This window comes from Maylandia zebra, linkage group LG12 (genome assembly GCF_041146795.1).
Source record: "Maylandia zebra isolate NMK-2024a linkage group LG12, Mzebra_GT3a, whole genome shotgun sequence".
Taxonomy (NCBI): domain Eukaryota; kingdom Metazoa; phylum Chordata; class Actinopteri; order Cichliformes; family Cichlidae; genus Maylandia; species Maylandia zebra.
This window is the reverse complement of record NC_135178.1, coordinates 20,574,935-20,594,073: the sequence shown is the minus strand read 5'-3', so window position 1 is coordinate 20,594,073 and position 19,139 is coordinate 20,574,935. Positions and strand designations below refer to the sequence as shown.

The 19,139-nt window shown below is 40.2% G+C and overlaps 1 protein-coding gene across 4 annotated transcripts in view; it reads right to left on the bottom strand.

The window, feature by feature from the left end:
• The window catches only part of sgsm1a (small G protein signaling modulator 1a), a 37,109-nt gene that overhangs the window by 7,983 nt on the left and 9,987 nt on the right, over window positions 1-19,139 (bottom strand). For 2 of the 4 annotated variants that reach the window (XM_004544555.5, XM_004544556.5), the window contains exons 3-19: window positions 15,774-15,849; window positions 8,780-8,942; window positions 8,339-8,491; window positions 8,181-8,248; window positions 7,258-7,403; window positions 5,486-5,623; window positions 5,019-5,143; window positions 4,089-4,156; window positions 3,842-4,005; window positions 3,313-3,448; window positions 3,085-3,228; window positions 2,456-2,585; window positions 1,917-1,981; window positions 1,209-1,354; window positions 664-792; window positions 396-578; window positions 112-177 (exon numbers count right to left, since the gene is read on the bottom strand). In XM_004544555.5, the coding sequence (XP_004544612.3) occupies window positions 112-177; window positions 396-578; window positions 664-792; window positions 1,209-1,354; window positions 1,917-1,981; window positions 2,456-2,585; window positions 3,085-3,228; window positions 3,313-3,448; window positions 3,842-4,005; window positions 4,089-4,156; window positions 5,019-5,143; window positions 5,486-5,623; window positions 7,258-7,403; window positions 8,181-8,248; window positions 8,339-8,491; window positions 8,780-8,942; window positions 15,774-15,849 (2,100 nt within the window). The remainder of the gene's footprint in view (window positions 1-111; window positions 178-395; window positions 579-663; window positions 793-1,208; window positions 1,355-1,916; window positions 1,982-2,455; window positions 2,586-3,084; window positions 3,229-3,312; window positions 3,449-3,841; window positions 4,006-4,088; window positions 4,157-5,018; window positions 5,144-5,485; window positions 5,624-7,257; window positions 7,404-8,180; window positions 8,249-8,338; window positions 8,492-8,779; window positions 8,943-15,773; window positions 15,850-19,139) is intronic. The other 2 variants (XM_004544557.5, XM_076890841.1) reach the window with 1 other exon arrangement.

The following is a 19,139-nucleotide window of genomic DNA, read 5'->3' as shown; positions in this document are numbered from 1 at the left end:
TCAAACGGACAGAGCGACAGAAATGGATGATAGAAATGCAACATTATCTTCACCATCTTTAAAAGACCAAAAGACTAATTTGACATCCAAATATTGCTGAGTTTGTGATACCTGTGTGCTGCTGCTGGAATCACTCTGCAGGCGAGCCAAACTCTGCCTGTCTGAGCTCTGGGAGGACTGTGATCGGAGAATAAAAGGCATGTGTGGGAAAAAGAGTATAAAAAAAGCACAATTCAAGCTCCAAAGTGTAAAATTGGCATTAATGTTTAATTCTCCATCTTCTCTGTCATTGTACCTGGATGAATTACTAGTTTTGGTCACAACATACACTGGTCTACACCGAAGGTTACTGTGTTTTTCCTTTGAGTCTGCATGTGTACGCGTTGCTGTTTTACCTCATTGCTCACAGTTGAATCGTGATGCTTAATCTTCTGACTGTAACTGTCCATGCTTGCACCTGAGGAGCACTTCGCCAAAGCCGCAGCGTGCTGCTCCTTCTCTCGCTGGCGGACAATCTCCTCACAGCTGAGCCACTCCCCCATGGTCTGCTGGTAGCACACTCTGACCTGATCATCCACCTGCATGAAAAAGTAAAGGATGAAGGATCAGTGTTTAGGTGGAAAAGGCTTCTGGTTCAAAACCATAAGCATAGAAACTACAAACCTCCTTTCTCTCAGCCTCTGACATACCAAACTGGTAATGACCCAGCAGGAAAGGCCACACCTCTTTCCTCAGTGATGGCTCCACACCACCAAAGTACACCAGGCGCAGCAGCTCCTGCTCCTTGTAGGCCTAAAGAAACAAGACAGGCAGTTGATTAACTGCATATGTAAATAGTTCATCACTGCTTCAAAACAACACAGGTCACAGGCTGCTGGTGCTGAAATAGTTACTTCAGTGTCAACTGGTTTATTAAGAACAATCCAGTTTGCAGTGCTTGGCTAATAAACTATTCTTTTATTTTTAATTCAGACTCTCTTTGACTCCAGCAAATATAACAATGTTAAAAATAAGTTTGAGATTTATAGAGCCATTAGTCGCCTGTCATGCACACTGTCGAGAGACTAATAGTGTGAACCACTTTTTAGGAGAGGATTGATATTAATATGAAGACTGACTGAGTGATGGGGGATGCTGCTTGTGTGTGTGAACAGAAAAAAGGTAATATTAAGTTTGTGTTGCAGTAAGGGGATGTCAGAGGTGCTTACTGTGCAGTCTTTGAGGAAAGTCTGCCACACGTCTGCGGTGAGGCCTCCGGAGGCGGCACAGGGCACGTCGGGCGCCACAATGGTGTGATTTACGAGAGCTGAGAGGTGCGTACGCACCGTAGAAAGGTGACGGCAGTATGCCAGCCCTGGTTGACAATGCAGTTTGTTATTGAAGAAGCTAAAGCAGGCCATAAAATATGTTTTCAAATTGAATGTGAAGGGATTTTTCAGGGTATACACTACGGCTCAGTCACAGTAGAGTAAAAATAGGACGGCAACCTCGCTGTGATGAGGAACAATCAGTGGTTGACTGGTGAACGCATTTCGTTTCTTTGCTGTTAGTGACCGGCTGCAAAGACTTGCGGCGATGCCCAGAGGTTGAGCTTGCAGCTTTTAATTGCAAAGTGATTGCACAGGTCACCGCGTAGGAGGCAAGCTGTGTCCTAACAATCGTAGACTGATTCAGTGAGTAGTTTTCTCATATGAATTTGTGATTTCTGCTGATTTATGAGTGAAGGTCATTACGCACCGAGTGCGATGCAAAAAAGCGACATGAAATTCAGAATTGTAAGATCCAAACCTGTTGTGTAATGTATAGACATACCGAACACAAAATTCGCCCACAAAAGATGTGAAAAAATTGAAGTCAACATCGTCATGCAACCATCTTTTTCCCTAGTGTGACTGCAGCATTAAGCATTTACATACAGCCATAAAATGCCCTGGAGATGATCTGATACTTCATGTTGTCACATAGCAGCTTCAGAGGAGTCCTGCAGAAAGACAACCCACATTAGTATGCAGAGAAAACACAGACAGCTATACACTATCATTAGACCAATTATTAAGTGCAGGTAATTCATATTCTCTCGAATATATGATAATCCTCTATCTAATGTAGAGTTCATTACTGTGTCGGGGCTGACCTTTTATAAAATGATAAACTGTTATGCTGCCATATAGAACAAATTAGCCAGCAGCCTGTCTTCTTTCCACAGCTCTCTACCATTTTATCTGCACAGCTTATCACCAATTCTCCCAACACGTTCTCATTTCACTGAGGTAAATGTCACACAATTGTCTTCTGGGTAATTGCTGGGTTCTTGTATCTTGCTTCCATCCCCGGTTTCCTCTGTATTGCAGAGGTTGTCAGGTGCGTCAGGTGAATCGCAGCAGCCTTCAGGAGCTTCACAGTTCCCCGGTCGTAACACAGCTCTGTCTATCTTGGGGCGTGTTTTATCTCTCACCTCTCATGGTTGCACCCCTTGGGTGTCGCCGCTTCAGAGAAGCTCCCCTGAGAGCAGGAGGAACACGAGGACTTCCTGAGAGTGGGATGCCACATCTTAGCTCCCGGATCCATCAGATCTGGAGGAGTCACTGCAGCATGCACACAAACACGTGCCATCATAATCCCTTTAGAGCAGCATACTGCTGAGGCTTTCGAGAACAGTTATATTTGCACTTTGCAATATTTTTGCTGAAACACAATTATGCTGATCACTAGTGACCTGCTTATGCTCGATTCCTGTAAGAGCAAAGAAAAGGCGCACAAACAGAAGCATTTACGATACTATGATAATCGTGAGGAATGAAGCCATCGTGTTTGATTACATTAATATAGGGAGGAAGTTCAATTAAGCAAGCGCCTTTCTCAATTCGGTTGCCATGTTTGATTAGTTGTCCACTGTTCGCCTGATTAAAGGCTATTGTGTCGTGGTGCAGTAAAAGAGGTGTGAAGCATTGTGGCTTTATTGACACGGCACACCAATAAACATTTCCTGAGGCACAGGACAGGGCAGGAGGATATTAGACGCAAGGAATTAAAGCAAGGCAAAGCTGACAGATGGACAGACGAGCCAAAGTGTGACAGTGTTACAGCTGCTTCCTGTGAGTGAGGGGGATTCTTCAGGACAGCTGCAGGACTGCCTGGGTACGACCAGGGGCCATGCTTTGGTAGGGCACTTTCCAATCGGTTGGAAGGACAGGGATGAAGTCAGACGGGGAGGATGAGTTACAGTCACTGTAACAAACAATCGGCAACATTTTTATCAAAATGCAAAGGCAGGGAGAAGCCCCTGGGCCCTGCTTATGTCTGATGACTCACCAAACTCTGACTGACTGTTTGGAAAGAGGATTCGGAAGACATAGTCCGTGGCCTCGTCCTCCTCCTTATCGGAGACCGAGTCTGAGGATCCAGATCCCTGAGGAACCCTCTTTCGTAGCTTAGGAAACACCTTTCCCTGCAACAAGAAAAATAACTAATGGCAATGACAAATATGCTGAACCGCTAAAGCCCAGAAAAGCCACCCCTGTGAAGATGAACCTGTTTAGTGTCTGTATGATTAAGCCTATTAATAGTGGCTGAACATGCGTGGGTGGTTCTCTTTCTTCAGTTCAGTTAAAGAAACATTAACAAAGCCATTCAAGGTCTAAGCAGACACTAATCCACACTCCTTCACCAGTATCTCTCCACACAATGCTTTAAAGAGGCTGTGCATCCATTTCTTTCACATCCAGATGTCTTTTCTTTATTGATTTATTGATCAGAGGAGACTGAAGCACACCCTAGCTCTTTTGTGTGGAAGAACACTAGAATAAATGATGCGTGCTGTGGGAGAGCCCTCCGTGCTGACCTTTCCCCTCTGCAACCAGAGTGGAGGATCAAGCTGGCCGTGGGGAAGGAGGCCATTCTCAAGGCAGGAGAGGAACTGGAGCAAATGACCTCCTTTAGGGAAGCGAAGTGGAGGTCTTTGGATCCCGTCTTGACTGACCAGCACTGCCGTCCCCCCACTGTCCACTACAAGGTAAACAGCAGATGTAACAGATCAACAGTAATAACCTGCAAACCCAGAGTTACAGTAGTGATACAATTTCACCCACCTTGCTGATGACAATGCAAATAAACTATCTCCTCTAGAGGGATTGTCATGGCATAGTCCCAGTAAACGCTGAAAAATATGGAGACAAAATGCTGTGACCCAGACTAGTCTAACCACAATACTAGATAACAGCGACACACAAACCCATTGTAAATATTTATGTAAATCCATTATTTTACAGCTGCCAGAAAAAAGTAGTTGGAACAATCAATTCATTTGGAGAGAGAAAACACCTCACAGGTATGACATGATTTACGAGTTCGACAGGTGTCTTTTACAGTGTCTCAGTCAATAAACCATCTGCTGGATGCCGGTGTGTGAATATCAGCCTCATCAGATCAGCACCATTTATTCAGTGAGCCCTTGAGCAGCGCACAAACACACTGCATTATTCAGTAACAGCCAAGTGTTAGACAAACAACGCAGCGGAGAAGAAATAATGTGCTGCTTACACGTCTGTGTGGAGGCAATTTACATGCTAAGATCAATCAATCAAATCTTTTTTTTAAATATATAAGTAACAAGTTTTAATACACATGAAGAACAAATAAACATGAAGTCATTGAAAGTTATCCTCTTCACACGAGAAAAGAAACCAAACCAAATGTTGAACATTTCCTGTTTGAAAAAGGAGTATTAATTCCTACCCAGCTCATCTTATATATCTGTTCACAATCTAATACAGATATATGCTATAAATAAATATGCCTGTCTAATACACAGATTCATGTTATTTTAATATATATGTTTTTATAAACAGATCTATAATTATTTAACTACACCTATACAAAATTATTGCTTTTTTATAATAGTTACTATAGTTAAAATAATTATAATGACATATTAAAGCATGTGTTACTATAGAAGTTGGTATTATAAAAGTATTTCCAACATTTTACATAATGATTTTTACAGATAGGTAAATTTGCACCTGCGTTCATACTCCAAGTCTCCCACAGAGCCGTTCATGAGCTGATTGGGCGTCCACTTTAGTGTCATGAGTTCAGCAGTCTGGTGCAGAGACAGGTAACCTGGAATAGCCTCCATATCGTCCCTCTGAAAGCGCCACAGGGATTCAACTGAGGTTATGTTTGTAGGTAATAATAAATAAATGTAATAAATAATGCAAATTTTATCCACAGTTTACCCTGATAACACATAAAAGCAAAGCATTTATTAGTTTTGTGTGAAAAAGACAAAAAAAAAGAAGGAAGGGAAGATGTGTGCATTCACATTATATCACAGTGATGTGAGAAAAAAATCTGCTAGAGCGCTTTGATGACAACATAATATGTAGAGCAGCTTTTATCCAGGACGTCAATGTAACAGGATATACGTCAGGTTTTAAAGACTTTATCTCACAGCTATATAAATGCTGAAGTGAACAGAGACGGTTACCGGTTGTACGAGCACGTTGTTCTTGCCAAACAGTAGTGTCGCCCTGTTGTTCTGATGCAGCGACTCCACATATTCACGAGCTGATGGTGAGGGGGAGGGGCGCTCATCCATGCTGCTGCTGGAGTGCCGCTTCTGGATCTAGACACACACACACACACACACACACACACACACACACACACACACACACACACACACAAAATATATAAAATCAGATCAAAAACTCATGACTTACATTTATTCATTCATGTGCACCAATGCAGTTTCAGTCGTTCCCGATGTCAAAAACCAGTCTGATTTTGCTTGGAGCACACAGGACAGGCCAAGTTGACCTGGTTCGCTCTTAACTTGGCAACTAAATAAATGTGATTGTCTGCAATACACTCTGTTCTTTCTCCTGGGACACACTGAGCTCCACTCATTGCAGCAATCTTAGCGAGGCCTCCAGACAGATAAACAGCATCTCAGAAGGGGACGGAACTGATAGTCTGCCGAAGCTAATATCAGCTCATATCTCAGCATAAATGGACACTATACATGTGCAGAGAAAAAACAAAAGAAGCCTGAAACTAACTCTGCTTTCACATCTGCTGAAAAATACAGCTTTTATTGTTTTGGATATGTTTACTTTAGAAATTTGCAGCAGAAAATGTAGTTTGACAGGAACAAATGATCATGAAATCTAAGTAAAACTTACATTTATGTTCTTTGGGAGCTGTAAAAGAAATACACAAGTGCAGACGCTTATAGATGGAGTGGAAATGGAAAGAGTTCATGAAAATACGTTCCTTGGATTGACAATAGAGGATAAAAACACCTGGAAATCTCATACATGACATATACATAACAAAGGCTCAAGAAGCATTTCAGTACTGAGTGAACTGGACCACAAACCACTCCATGTTCTCTACTCTCCACTGGTTTTAGCATGTTTGAAATTACTGTGCAGAGGTCTGGAGCTATACTTATCAATACTGCAAAAAAAAGGCCATACAGATAATCCATAATACTGATTATAGAGATCATTTAAACCCACTATTCCCAAAATCAAATAAATTTATGAATTTCACTGATCTGAGTCATCGCAATAAACAGCCTAACTCCCTGACAATATTTTGTCTGGTTTCTTTAGGGGGCACCACAGCAGCTCACCTGCCTCCATCTCCCCCTATCCCTAACATCCTCCTCTGTCAGATGATCCCTCTATATGTCCTCCTTCACTCCATCCATAAATCTTCTGTTTTCCTCCTGCCTGGAAGCTTGATATTCAACTTCTGTTTGTCCACCATTCCTCCTCTGCACATGTAAACACCATCTCAGCCTTGCTCTCAACTTTGTCTTTAAGCTGCTCAATCTGCTCACCCCTCTGATGTTCTCATGACCAGAATGGATCTCAACATCTTCAGCTCTACCACCTACAGCTCAGCCCCCTGACTTTGTCAGTGCTATCGTCTGAAAACCATACTTTTGTCACAAATCACTCCTGATACTCGTCTCCATCCACTCCACCTCTGTCCACTGTCTTCTTCACCTGTCTGGTCCATTGTCAGTTGCTTTGGATGGTTGTCCCTGGATATTTAAACTCATCCACCTTCACTGTCTCACTCACACACGCCTCTACTGACATTCATTGTTCTTCTCTCCAGAGCATACCTCCACCTTTCCAAGCTCTCTTCCACCTGAACCCTACTCTCACCATGGATCACAATGTCATCTGTAAACATCATAGTCCACAGAGACTCAACAAATGACAAACAACAAATAACACTTACACACAGCGCGGGCCTCTTAGTAGGAGAATCCTGCCTGCAGAGGCCACCGTGGATACGATGTCGTTGTACTAACTCGTCAGCAGACGGGTCTGTCCAGAAGTGGTCAGCTGTCTTCATCTTTGTGTATTCCAATGCACAAGGTCCAACTGTTGAACAGTTTTGTTAAGCAACAATCTCTATGAAAATCAATCATTAAACACATTGTGTAATAAATAAAAGACAGAAGAGTGACTTCATGCATGTCCAATCATCCAGGTAAGGAAATCCCAGAAAGCTGATCCTGTTGATACAATTAACAGACTCAAGTTGCTGGGAAAGACTGAACTGAATTTATTAATCTATTTATTAATCTATCACTGGAAAGTATGAAGGTCCTTGCAATCCCTCAATACAAGCCTTCTTGTCTAGAGTGTGTATATTGTCTTGGACCTGTCAAGCAAAAATCAACTGAAAAAAAGTAATAAAACAAAAATAAAATGGCAGAAACGTTTTTTTTTTTGCTGCTGTCCTGTCTTGTTATTCAGTTCAAGGCCCCTTGGATTGATACTTGGACTCTCTTGGTTGGGGATAAGGGGACAAGCATGCAAGCATATTGATAGAGACAGGGAGCACTTCTGCCTCCAGTGAAAACAATTTTCACTGTTCACTGGTGGGAAACAACTGCGGGACTATGCCTGTGTTGCTGCACAGCAGATGTCAACAGGTTAACGTCTCAGCAGTTTAGCATTTGGTCACGAGGACAAGTTGACAGAATATAAAGAGCAAAGAACAGTTTCCTTGCTTGGACAATGAGTAAATATAAGAAATGGTCTTGTAAAAAAGGGCAGGATAACATAACGTCCTTGTTCTGCCTACTTTTCCCTAGGTCATAATCTTAAATCTTCATGTAAATGATATTAAACCACCACTGTTGGTATAATTACCCAACAGAGATGCGAGGATGGGTCCATCTACAGGGTCCATGAGAACAGCCTCTTTTTCGTAGTATTTACTGAAAGACAAATATGAAAGGGGAATTATGCGGGAAGACAGAAATCTTGTAACTCGTTTGGACAAGATGCTGTTTCCCATCTCAAATTACCTGCTGTTCTCCACCAGGTAGAGGACAATCTTGTCTAGCACCTTCTCAAAAAGAGCCGTCCGTATCCACAGGTTCTTGACTACAGGCGGGCTGAGGCTGGGCAGTCGGGGCATCTTGCGAATGCTGTCTTGACTTTGCAAGCTTTGACTTCGTCTGCAGAAGGGAAAGAGTTATAATTTTAGGAAGTAGACGTGTTTTTAAAACTCCTGAAGCAAAACCCCATCTGCATAAAACAAATACAGTGGCATAAGTAACTCATGAATAAAAATGCCTATAAACATGAATTATTTAGAAGCTTTTCATCATAAAAATAAACCCCAGCCCTTCAGAGAGACAGTCATTTGTTTTCAGTGCTTTCGCTGGAACAACAAACAGGCTTTGGTGCAAGCTTTGAAGTCTGCTGTGATGTGTGATATGAGCTGTGATGTGTGCGTCTCGCACTTTGTCTCAATGATCTGCTCGAGCTCCTGGGCCTTCCTGCACAGCTCCTCAGCTGGGGGAAAGCTTTTCCCCACCTTGGTGAAGAGTGCCGCGATCTTGTTGCTACGTAGAAAGCCTGCCGCTCGCCGCTTCAGCCCATGAAGGACACACGCCTCCACTGCAGCTGTGTGTACAAAAGCACGATGCCATTATTAGGGCACACTGATTAATAAGGTATGTCAGAAAAGCATAACAACACAGGACACGTGAATCCATCATAACAACAAAATCATCAAACCCCACAGAGAGACGGGCAAAATGTAAAGCAGAAAATGCTTCTGTGGCACAAAATTTTAAGTTTAATGTTATTTTTTTTATTATGTTAGCAAAACTCATTTGACTTTAAATAGCAGAAAATATTATTTTAGCATTTTTAAATCAGCCGGGACAGTAAAAATATAAAAAGAAAGCTCACATGTTAAGTTGTTTTACATACTTTGCTATTTACACGTCACATGGACGCACAGGCAGATTATGATGGATGGGCAGCATACTCTGCACCTAAAGCTTTCACATAAGAGTAACTTTACCTACAGCTGCATTAAATATTACCACAACTTTGATTGGCAATGACTAATGCAATTTTGACATCACCCAGAAATGTGTTTGGTAACACAAAATATTATCTTATGGGTAGCTTTTATCATTCATTCTCATTCAGCCTAGCAGTTAGCTGACAAATAATGTGGCTTGTTGCGCAGTTAATTGCACTAACAGTACCTTCAACACCTTAAATTTGGGATCCAAATTTGGTGTGAAATTGTTCTTTTGCATGTTACTTGGCAAACAATTAGCAGGCATCTGAGGATCCCCCTTGTTAATTAAGTTTGTGTTAGCTGAAATATCGTCACTGGCCATTTATTTTTATACCTGGCTAGTTGATTGGACATTTATGATGTGAATCTCCCGATTCGCCACATCTCAAATGTGCACTATGCTACTGAGATGTGGGGACTGTGGAGGCCATTTGAGTCCAACTCATTGTCTTATTTAAGCAACCATTTTCAGGTGATTCGAGCTTTGTCTTCTTGCTGGGAGCAGCCATTAAATGATGGGCACACTTTGGTCATAAAGGGATGGACATGGTCAGAAACAATCCTCTGTGGTGATTAAACAACGCTTGGCTGATACTAAGGAAGCCAAAAGTGTGCCGAGAAAATATATCCCCCACACCTTCACAGCACCACTAGCCTGAACCATTGATACAAGGCAGGATGGATCCATGTCTCCACGTTGTTCATACCACTTTCTGCCCCTACCATCCGGATGCCACAGCAGGAATAGCGACTCATGAGACCATCAACCTTATTAATCTTCTTTCAATCACCTTTCTTGTGATGGTCAATCTGAATTTCAGCAGGTCATCTCGACTATGATGACTACATGGCTAAATGCACTGAGCTACTGCCATGTGATTGGTTCTCTGTTCTGTTTTAGTTTTACATATCGAAAGAGAAAACCAAGATGACCGTTCTAAAGCTCAAGTTTCTAAGCTGTACTCCACAACATAGAAGTTACTTTAATAAGTTAATACTGTGTATTTGTATAGTCTACATGTATGTACGTTCAGTGCATTTACACTGTAGAGATCTAGCATCTGTCATGTGACCTGTTTGTTTTCTTATTTGATGAATGACCATTTGCTAAACTGTTTTCCTGGTTACAATACACTATTAAATATGCCAAACCATCAGATAATCTTCCAGTTTACCCAGTAAGCGGCCCACAAGTTAAAGGCATGTGGACACACTTGCACAGTCACTTGACCGTGGCAAAGAATAAGACACCCCCCCGTTCCCTTTCAGGTCTACGTGGCAGCGCCTGGAGCTGTGTTGACATTTGAGTCCTCTTTCAGGACTAATCCCGTAGCTCTGTTCACATGGGTTCAGGGGGAAGGCTGGGGTTGCCATGGCAACTCACGAGAGAGCGAGATGAGCAGAGGGAGGGAGGGCCAGCGCCGAATCATCGGCATCATGATCGTTGTCTTTCTACCATCTTCACCCCACTAAACACTGTCACTCTTTCCTTCACCCCACCCCTTTTTTATGGACTTTCTCTGTCACTGTTAAAATCTGGTTTACAAGATTTTACTCCAGCACAGCCATTAAAAGGCTCCGTTTTCCCCACCCTGAACATTTTTTGCTAATTATCCCTCACATCTTTCTAAGGGCAACATGCTGAATGTCATGACTATATTAAAAGGCCTCCAAATATACTTCATGCCCTTTACCCTTTCACCATTTCAGCTAAGTCGTCTCCGATGCCAAAGCTGAAAGCAATAAAGCTTTAAACCTCTACACTTTTGTGGAAGCTTATGTCACAATCTCTGCAGCATCACTTAAATTAAATCCTCTGCAATTACAACCAACATCTGTTGCAGAAGTACTCATAGTTTTAGAAAAAGGGAAACCTGTTACTCACTTTTTTCAATACTGGAATTTCAACTTCTTTAGTGAAGTGAATAGTTTTATCTGAACTATTTAATGCAATTACAATCACAAAAATCATGTAGTGTGAAGAAAATGAGCATCACATGCATGGATTCAGTCCCTAATGGTGAAAACAGCTAATACAGAAAATTGCCTCTAATCATCCTGTATCTGTGGCAACTGAGTGCATTAGGAGACTCTTGGCAGTGACACAGCTGAACAACACTTCGTCCAAGGCATTTGTGTTGTGGATCTCAGCAAATGAACGGGAGAGAGAGTCTGTGGGAATGAGTCAGCACGAGGTTCTAAAAAGTTATTAGCAGCCCAATTTCAGTAAGATTTGAGTTTTAAAACAGAGTTGCTAGTGAAATATTTAGAATGTGTTTGTTTTCCCCTTTATTTCTGTCACATAAATAATATCACACCACGAATGCTCGTATTAAACATCTCCAATAATGACGTAACCCCTGTTAACTTCAGCCTCCTCCTCTCTGCTCACTTTTAGGCATTTTCTTTCTACTGTGCGTGTATCCCTGATGTGGAAATCGTAGACACCTAACTCTGGCTGTAAGCTGAAAAAGAATACCCACCTGCTGATCTAACCTTCTTTTTCAGAATAGGAGTCAGTCAGAGAACAACTTTTTGGACAGTGAATGAACCGAGAAGGGTGCATTAACGGTAAACATAAGACATATGAGCATTATTTTGAACTGTCAATCATGCAAAGCTAGTCTTAGGGTCCAAGGATAATCTTTTATGTGATACTGCTGGCCTGACTGCTTATTACACTGTGCTTCTTTAAAACTGTATGGCAACAAAACAGTGTATGTGCGCTCAAATACTTCCACTACCAACAGCAAAAGTGGAGGACACTTGTTGACAATCTTACTTTAGCTTCAGGAAGTATTTAACATGCTAACTGGTGCCTGTAGAGTCTGAGATGTAGCTCTTGGGTTTCTCTGATTACACAGCCTGACTTTGGGGGAATACCTGCTGAGAGGCCACTCCTGGGAAGATGTCTGTTTTGAATATTTTCCACTTGTGAATAATATTTCTTACTGTAGTATGATAGACTTCAAATTGTTTGGAAATAGATGAGAACCAACAGTTGTTCCTCATAAAACTGCCAAGCCCTTTGATTTTATAGAGGTGCTCACATTTGCTGATGATCATTTATTTTAATGGTACAGTGTTCAAAAGCATTTTATCTTTATTATGACTTTTTTTTTTAAAAAATTCAAGTGAACAGCTTTTGCATTCCCTCTGCACTAACAGCATTTTAGCCTCTGCCTGGGCAGCTCATCACACTAGCTTGGGCTTTGGAACTTAATTGCTCCCCAGAGTTTTTTCTCCCATCTTCCACGCACTCTCACTCTCTGTATAGACCACATCTGAAAGACATGTAGTAGCAGGAGCCCCTACCCTCCAAAAAAACAACAACCCAGAGATGAGAGGGTCATCCTGCTGCTGAATTGCCACTGGTACTGGTATGACAGCAGTAGATGAAAGATGTACCTCAGACAGAACAGCAGCTATTAAATCAGGCTATTAGATGATCCAACAGATAATGTCCACAGTGCAGGCTGAGACCGTTGAAATGAAACATGAAAGCACCACCGGATACACATAAAAGGCACAACCCTGCCCCCCACAACACAACACAACACAACACAACACAACACAACACAACACAACACAACACTGAGAGGTATTAAAGAAGTCTTTTAGCTGCACTGTAACAAAAATCTGAGCTCTGTGACAAATTATTTTCATAACCCTCCTGCAGAAAAATAAAACTACAAAAAAGAGATTTGGGGTAAGCTGATTACTGGATGGGAAGGATGTCCAACATTATTCACTTATGGTTGTTAAATAGGTTCAAGCTGTGCTGCAAATTCTTTTCCTACTATGATAATAACCCAAACAGGCTCTACACGGACATTATGAGGGAGTGAGCTTACATAAGAACCCAAAAAGGAAACAACATTGATTTCTAAATCAGCTTATTTTTGATTTCACATACCTCTAAATGAATTTCTTCAAACAATGACACTAAGAGGTAAGTCACTGTTTCTGCAGCGTCTAATTTACTTTTCCTTCTTTGATATTAGTCTGATCCAATTAGTCTGAGTAATGCAAGTGCGCAATTACAAGCCTATAGACAACACCAGTTTCTCTTTATTATCACTGGTACACCTCCTTGCACATTTTTTATACAGTAGTAGAATGATATCATTTACGCCACAGGCCTTTTTTTAATGGGATATTTTGCTTATTTAATATTTTTCCCTACTTAATTCTCTTCCCTAGTCTGAGTATTTACAGCCTCTGGGCATGTAAAATGAAGCCAGTGTGGGTGTGCCGCGTGCAGTTCCTCTAGTGGCCACACGAGGCACGCGCTAAAGTGGAAAAAAGTCAAGTCAAAGAAGTCAAAGTCAAGAATCCAATGTGAAAAAGCTTATCTTTAAATCAACAAAAGGATGTTTTTGTCTCTATAGATAGTTTTCTCCTTCACCTCTGTTAACTAGAGTCACTGAACTGGACTTCTCTGCTACATTTGTGCTGTTGGTGCTTTTGAAGCATTTTCAGTTAAATTATCTGACAAGTAATATGGCACAGACTTTTTGCTCCAGTTTTGGTGATTCAAATTTTAGTCTTTTGTTAGTCTCATCACTAATTAATTTCTCTATGTCGCAGTCGTACAGTTCATGGATGCAGCTTGCTACCCAGATTTGCTGATGACACCACCTTCTTTTCCAAATATGGCCACTGCTGGTTTATAAAACAAAAACAAACCATAACCATGGCCAAAATGCCAATGCTTGAGTCCAATGGGTGATGTCACGCTGGTGATGTCCATCTTTTAAATACAGTCTATGGTATTAACAGCTCTGTCTATCCCTTTGTTAGTTGTTATTCTGTCACATGCCTTATTTTCTGCCAGTGTTCAGCTTTATTCATGGTTTGATTCCCGGAGCTTCAGAGTAACTTTTTAATTTTTAATTTTTTTTACTTAACCTGTGTGTTTTGTGACATTAAAAAAAAACCCATAAATACGCATAACTTGCTTTGTCCTGGCCTAACCAATCATCCCAAGAGTCAGAGTTTAGGTTCTAATCTGAACACCATTAGAAATTATTTATTTCCCATTAATAATGATGGTCTGTGTTACGCCATGCCTTTTCCCCCCCAACAGTCTTTGTCTTTGCACACAGCTAGTAAAAATATCACCTTTTCTGCAAGCTGAGAGTCATTTTATTCACACTTAAATCCACAAATATATCTTGTTATTGATTACAGCTCTGGTCTGAGCCAGACATCCGATGAGCGTGACCACCTGCATGTGGGCAGTGTGTTTCTCGCACTAATCATACTGCAATCCAGAAGTGTGATTTGGAGGCAAGAACAAAAACACTTGGTAAAGGACTGAACTTTAAATATCTCTTATTTGTACTGAACAATAAATATACTCTTGTGCTAAAAGTGTGTCACTGCCTGCTGTTAATGCAGTAGGCATTGACACACTCATCCACCATCCACCATCTCTCCTTGTGGAAAAACTAATTCTATAACACAGACCAATGGATAATTTCTTTGTAACAACCAAATTTTCTTTGAATGTACTGAACATCTCACTGTTATCAATAACTCTACATGAGAATATTGATTAATCTAATATTAATTAAAGAAATTAAATTCAGTTAGTGGCGTTGGAATGAGTGTAAATAGAATAGAATAATCCTTTAATTGTCCCACAAGGGGAAATTGGGTTGTAACAGCAGCAAAAAGACACATATACAAACAGAACAGAACACAGGGCATAGAACAGAAGCACTCAAAATCTTTACATATTTACATCATGGACAATAGTTACCAAAACAATACTGTACAGTTATTAAAATTAAAGTACAGATAAGTGGCAAACCCAGGTTGTTGTGTGCAAACAGAGCAGGATACTGAAAGATGTTTGAATAGTAAGAATATTTAGAATAACTTGAAAAGTACAGGTTGTGTATTGTACCTGTGCATTAAAAGTAGACATGTAACTTCCAATAAATTAGTATATATAAATTGAGAAACGTAATGTGCAAGTTATAACAGTAGCAGTTGTTTGGTTGAAAAAAGCAGAAAAAAGCAAAAAAAAGCAAAAAGCAAAAAAGCAGAAAAAAGTGCAATGAAGTGGCTTAATGGTTAAGAGAAGTATCACTGCGATTGCTTTGTTTTTAATTTTGTCCTGTAATCAATAAATGACTTGTGAGATATAAGCAAGTATGATTTGTGTGAAGTAATTTTGAGCAAGGCATCATGTATAATTGATAATATTTTAATGGTTGAAATTAATCATGAGTTTTAGGCCACTTTTAAGAGAAACGTAAGATCAGGTTGTATAGTTCGACATTCAGAGCGAAAGATAAACAAGAGAAAGAGTTCTGAGTAACTTGACTGAAATAAGCTGACATTAAGCCGTTCCAGCATTACAGAATTACTTGGAGAGCAAAAGCTTCACAATTTGTTTGATTACTCACCACAAAAGGACACAATATGGCTGCTGTCTTCGTGGACAAATTTCCTGGTGACAGCTTCTTCCATAATCTGCTTCACCTGTCAATGACATGGCAGATGTTGGGTGACTCATTCAATAATATACCACAACAGGCAAAATTTGGTGGCACAGGAAGATAAATAGATATTTCAAATCTAATGTAATTTTGTGCATAAAAATGAGCTCAGTGATGAACTGGGGTTTGAAATTAAGGTGGGAGGGACACTGAAGAAGGAAGAATGCATGTTAAGTTGGTGGATGAGTCACCAGCTCTCATCTCAAACTACTGGGAAATGAAGGAGATATATTTGGGTGTGGCAGGAGAAAAGGGAAGGGATGGGAGTTCATCACAGACCCTTGTTTCTTACTTTTCACATCCAAATAAATCAAAGCCCAACTTGTTTTTTAAATAAGGATAGAGAGGGTCAGACATCAGAAATGGCTATTATTCAGGTTTTGTCATCTCTGGGATCTGTCCCTCTCTCTGATCACATGCCAACAGCTACAGTTAGAGCCATAAGATTTTGGACAATGACACATTTTTATAGTTGTGAACCACCACAGTGGAACTAAAAAACCAAACAAATCAATCAACAGACTGATGTGCAGACTTTCAGCTTTTAATCGAGGAGTTTAACAAAAGCATTGCATTAACTGCTTAAGAATAGCAACATGTTCTACACATACATGTTATCAAGGGAAATATGGATGAAAAGTGATTGGACATTTGTCTGACACCTGGTTTCATGACCAAGTGAGGCCTGTTGCCTCGTTATTCCACAATGCATTTAGTAGACAGATGACCCCGGGTTGACTAAACTTGCAATTGGTAGCTGTTCACTGGAACTCTCAATATGAGGTCCAAATGAGGGAGGCCATCATCAGGCTGTAACTACTGGTTACACTCAGGAAGAAGTAGGCAAAGATTAGACTTTGTCAGAAAACATCTAAATCAGCCTGCACAGTTCAGAACAAATATTTGGTCAGATGAAATCAGGATGAATCAACTCATGATCTGACACCACATTATCTGTCAAACATGGTGGAGGCTTCGGCACGCACTGTATGTTTTCCAGTCGAAGCAGGTCACTACTGTTTATTGAACATGTGACTGCTGATAGAAGCAGTCTAAAAAGATGAATTCAGAAGTGTACAGGGCTATACCCTCTGCTCAGATCAGACAAATGCTGCAGAAATGAACAGACAACACTGCGCAGTGCAAATAAAGAGCAGCCAAAAGCAGACTGCAAAAGCAACCCAAGGTTTTCTCAAGGGAAATAAAATATTCTTTAATGGCCAAATCAGTCACCTGTTTCAGTCAAACAGAACATGATTGCCAAAGGCCAGAAAAACCCACAAACAAGCAACAACTGCAGTAGGTGGTTGCAGAAAAGGTATAACATAACAGTTAAAGGGAGGAAACAGAATTTGGTGATGTCCCTGTCTTTCTAGACTTCAGGTAGTCTTTGACTGCAAAGGATTTTCATCCGATTATTAAAATAATCCTCGTATTTAAAATGATGTTAGCTTGTTTAATTACTTTTGATCTTCTGAAAGTGGGGAACTGTGGGTAAAAATAGTTGTAATTCCAAACCATTTACTGCTAAGATTTTTGTTAAAGCTAAAAATCTGCATATCGATCACATAAAGATTGTATCCACTGTGGAGGTGCACAGAGGCAAAACTACAAAAAAAGGTAAGTAGTCGGATAATATAAGGCACTAACTGTATAGCCAATAGTTAAGATGATTGGGTGTATCAGCTGCTCTGGTGGCTATGGAGACATCCTACTGTGTGGGCACTGGTCTGCAATATGCATGGAAAGTATCAAGCCCTGGACACGGCCACACAGATAGCTGTAATTTCCTGTTGAAATGAGTCTGTCCACAATGACCATATTGCACTGCCAGGTTCACCCACTACACACAAAGACATTGACTTACGGACACACACACACACACACACACACACACACACACACACACACACACACACACACACACACACACACACACACACACACACACACACACACACACACACACACACCTTCTCCAGCACATTAACTCTATATTTCGGTGGCATGGGCAAATATTTTCTCTGTGTGGCACTTCTGCAACTGTAAGGCAATGAAATTTACAGCGGGATCATAATATTTTCCACCAGATAAAGTTCTATCTTCAGATTGGATTTTCCACTATGGCACAATTAAATTGATTAATAATTTCATTACTAGTTTACTCACTATACATAAATGGATTATGCCACCTGTATTTTGATCTCACATTTACTGTAAGAAAACAGAGATAATTAAATCACTTCAGGTCATCCATTTGGCATTCAGATCTTTATTTAAGCAAACATGAGCTGTTAAAATATGAAGGCACACAGTACTTAAAGGCTGGCTATTATCTAACTATTACTACTGGCTATGAGGAATTTAAGTACTGCTGTTAATCAAGATGACAGTAATTTTAGCTACCTTACTGTTGATATTTATTCTAAGCATAGCATCTGACGTTTATGTTTATTGTTCATTTATAAAATGCTAATCTAGTTCTCAAACAAATGAGGTGAAAAGTGTTAACCTCTCACTTAAATTTGATTTTAAGTGAGAGGTTAACTATAATAACTGAAAAGTACTTTTTATACTTGAATAAAGTTACTCAGACATTTGGCAGTACTGGTAAGTTTATATAGTGATGTTTAATACTGTGCAAAAATCTTGAGTCACCCACCACGTCCTTATATTTTGCTTGGAAAAGGCTTTCCACAAGATTCAGGAGTATGTTTATGGGAATTTTTGACTATTCTTCTAGAAGCTGCAGGCAAGAACTATCCCAAGTATTTCATTTGTAATGACCATGAAGAATACAATATGGATGTTGTGGCAAATAGTCTCAATGAATTCTTTGTAACTGCTGGACCAAATTTAGCAAGAACAATCACTCATCCTGGGAAAGCACAGGAAAAACCCGATACACTGATTGACAGAAATCCATATTCTATGTTTCTCACAGCCGTTGATGAAAATGAAGTTCTTGAAATTGTCAAAAAAAATGTAAAAATCACAAATCTTTGGATTGTAATGATATTGATATGATAGTGGTTAAAAGAGTCATTGAGGCTATTATAAAACCATTTACATACATCTGTAATTTATCATTTCAAACTGGTCGATTTCCAGACAGAATGAAAAGAGCAAAAGTTATACCTCTATACAAATCTGGAAACAAACACCATTTCACAAACTACAGGCCTGTCTCTTTACTACCTCAATTCTCAAAAGTTCTTGAAAAACTGTTTAAAAACAGACTGGAAAAATTTATAGATAAACATAAACTACTCA